The sequence below is a fragment of the Apteryx rowi genome, unplaced genomic scaffold (genome assembly GCF_003343035.1).
Source record: "Apteryx rowi isolate R43461 unplaced genomic scaffold, aptRow1 scaffold_13, whole genome shotgun sequence".
Classification (NCBI taxonomy): Eukaryota; Metazoa; Chordata; class Aves; order Apterygiformes; family Apterygidae; genus Apteryx; species Apteryx rowi.
The window spans coordinates 3,791,233-3,793,566 of record NW_020447530.1 but is presented as its reverse complement, the minus strand read 5'-3'; the positions used below and the strand labels follow the sequence as shown (position 1 = coordinate 3,793,566).

The window sequence follows — 2,334 nt, the reverse complement described above, 5'->3', positions numbered from 1 at the left end:
GGGGGGGGACGGGGACGGGGGCGAGCAGCGCTTTTGGGGTCCTCCACGCGGCAGGCAGCGGGAAGCCACCGGGAAAGCAGCCGAGAGGCAGGTGCCAGCACCCGGGCGCCGGGTCCGGGAAAGCCCCGGTGTTTCCGGGTGCTGCTGACATCTGCCACGACGTCCCCACCGGTGACACTTTCCCACCGCCTCCACCCCAAACCGGCCTGGCCGTTGGCCCTGTCCCAGCGTTCCTGCCACCTAAACGCAGGCTTTTGGGGTGCAGYGGGAAAGCTTCACTCCAGCCCATGGATGGGGGCGCTCCGGACGTGGAGGCTGGATCCTAGGATGCTCGGGATCGCCCGGATGCGMCCACTTTGCCTTTTCTCTGCCTTAAACCCCAGACAGCCCGGCGCGGCTGCAGGCTGCCGTTCGGCSCTCTCCCCCGGGACTCTTCCTTCTGCGAGCGCGCGGGGAAAGCAGCGTGCATCTGACTCTGCCAACGCCGAATTAGCGCCGGCGGCGTTCCCGGCCCCGGCGGGGACTCGCCGCTAATGGGAACAAAACGACGGCGAAACATCCTCCCGCCGCCGCCGCCGTGCGCCCGCTGCGCCCCCCGAACCTCACGGGTCGGCATGATGCGGGACGCGCAAGCGCGCTGCCGGGACGTCGCTCGGACGGAGGCAGAGCAGCCCTTCGGCGGTGCGAACCCGGGCAGAGAGGCCGGGGGACTTGCCTTCTCCTCTTCCTCGCGTCCCCGCGCTGTTTCAACCCCCAAATTTCTGCTGCAAGCCCCGTGCGCGGCTGGGGTGGGTGCTCAGGGAACCACACCCGTTCCCATGCTCCCGCGTCGCATGGGATGCRGCCAGGACCCTTGGGACTGCTGCCGCCGTGGCTGACGGCCTGGAGCTCTGTTCCCAGTGATCCCCCATCCCTGTGCCCGGGGTTTGTACGGAGGAGCGGACATCCGTGTCTYGCCGCGGGGAAGGCGCTGCCTGCTCACGTCTCCCGCTCCATCCTTTCCCCTCGCCGCGCAGAGCTGGGGTGACTCTGGCTACCCGGGCACTGATGCTCCTTTCCCGCCCAACCCAGCGGCATTTGCTTCATCCCCATCTTCCGAAGCCTGATTTCGCGCCTTGCCACCGCTCACACCTCCGCGAGGAACATCCGGCTCACAGGAGCCGCGGTGACCGCCGTGCGGTCCAGGGGACTCCCGGGTGCCCGCTGCCGGGGCCGTGCCCACACCACACTGCCCGGAGGGCAGCTCTGCTCCTGCCACCCCGTCTCCTACCCGCCCTGGGGACTCGAGGGGTGATTTCTCCCGTTCCCCGTGGGAAACGCAAACTTGCCGAGGGTTTGGGGCAGACCCAGAATCTCCTGAGCGTCAGGAGGAGCCAGGCTTTGGTCTCAGCCCTCGAGGCTGGCTGGGTTTGGGCAGCGGTCCGGGGCAGAGCCTCATAAAGCGAGCAGAGAAATGGGGGTGCTGGGGAGGGGGACGCCAGCGCAGGGGAGAGGCAGGCGCACTCACCGTGAACGGCAGGGAGCAGATGACGAAGATGATGGTCATGATGGAGAGCAGGAGGAGGTGGTCGATCTCTTCCGCCATGGAGAATATCCCACGACCGCAGCCCCCGGACGCCCGGGGCTGCTCCAGCGTCGCCAGCCGGCGGGTCTTCTGCCCCCGGCGGTGCATGCGGACCAGGTTGGCGATGACGCTGAGGTTGCAGAGCAGCACGGAGAGGATGAGGAACAGCAGCAGGGTGGCGTAGAGCAGCGAGAAGGTGACGTCCATCCCGGACACTTCCTTGCTGCCATTGTGCCGCAGGTAGTCCAAGCGCATCTGGATGAAGCACCAGGTGCCGGGGCAATACTGGATGTAGTGTCCGAAGCCCATCAGAGGTAAGGAGCAGAAGGCCGCGGAGAAGGTGTAGATGGCGGGCAGGGCGACGAAGCCGGTGCGGGGGCTGAGAAAGCGCTCGTAGAAATAAGGCCGGCCCAGGGCCAGGCATCGCTCCAGCGCCATGGCGAAGAGGATGAGCATGGTGGCGAGGCCGAAGAAGCTCATGGAGAAGCCGAAGTAGAGGCAGATGTGCCCGCCGCGGGCCAGGGCCGTCAGGGTGCGGTTGCGGTGGTAGGAAGCCAGCACCAAGGGGCTGACGGAGCAGGTGCCCAGCAGGTCGGTGACCACCAGGGCCAGCACCAGGACGTGGAAGAGGGAGGGCGGGCGAGGGCGGGCGCCGCGGCGGCAGCGCAGCAGCAGCCCCAGCGCCAGCAGGTTGCCCAGGAGGCCGGCGCTGAACATGAGGGCGCTGATGCGGGGGCTGGCGCCGGGCGGCAGCGTCTCGCCCCCCGCGC

At 68.2% G+C, this 2,334-nt stretch overlaps 1 protein-coding gene across 1 annotated transcript in view; it reads right to left on the bottom strand.

The window, feature by feature from the left end:
• Positions 1-31: 31 nt before the first annotated feature.
• PTGER2 (prostaglandin E receptor 2) overlaps positions 32-2,334 on the bottom strand; it is a 4,405-nt gene continuing 2,102 nt past the window's right edge. The window contains exon 2 of the mRNA XM_026056072.1: positions 32-2,320. Within this exon, the coding sequence (XP_025911857.1) occupies positions 1,364-2,320 (957 nt within the window). The 3' untranslated portion in view covers positions 32-1,363. The remainder of the gene's footprint in view (positions 2,321-2,334) is intronic.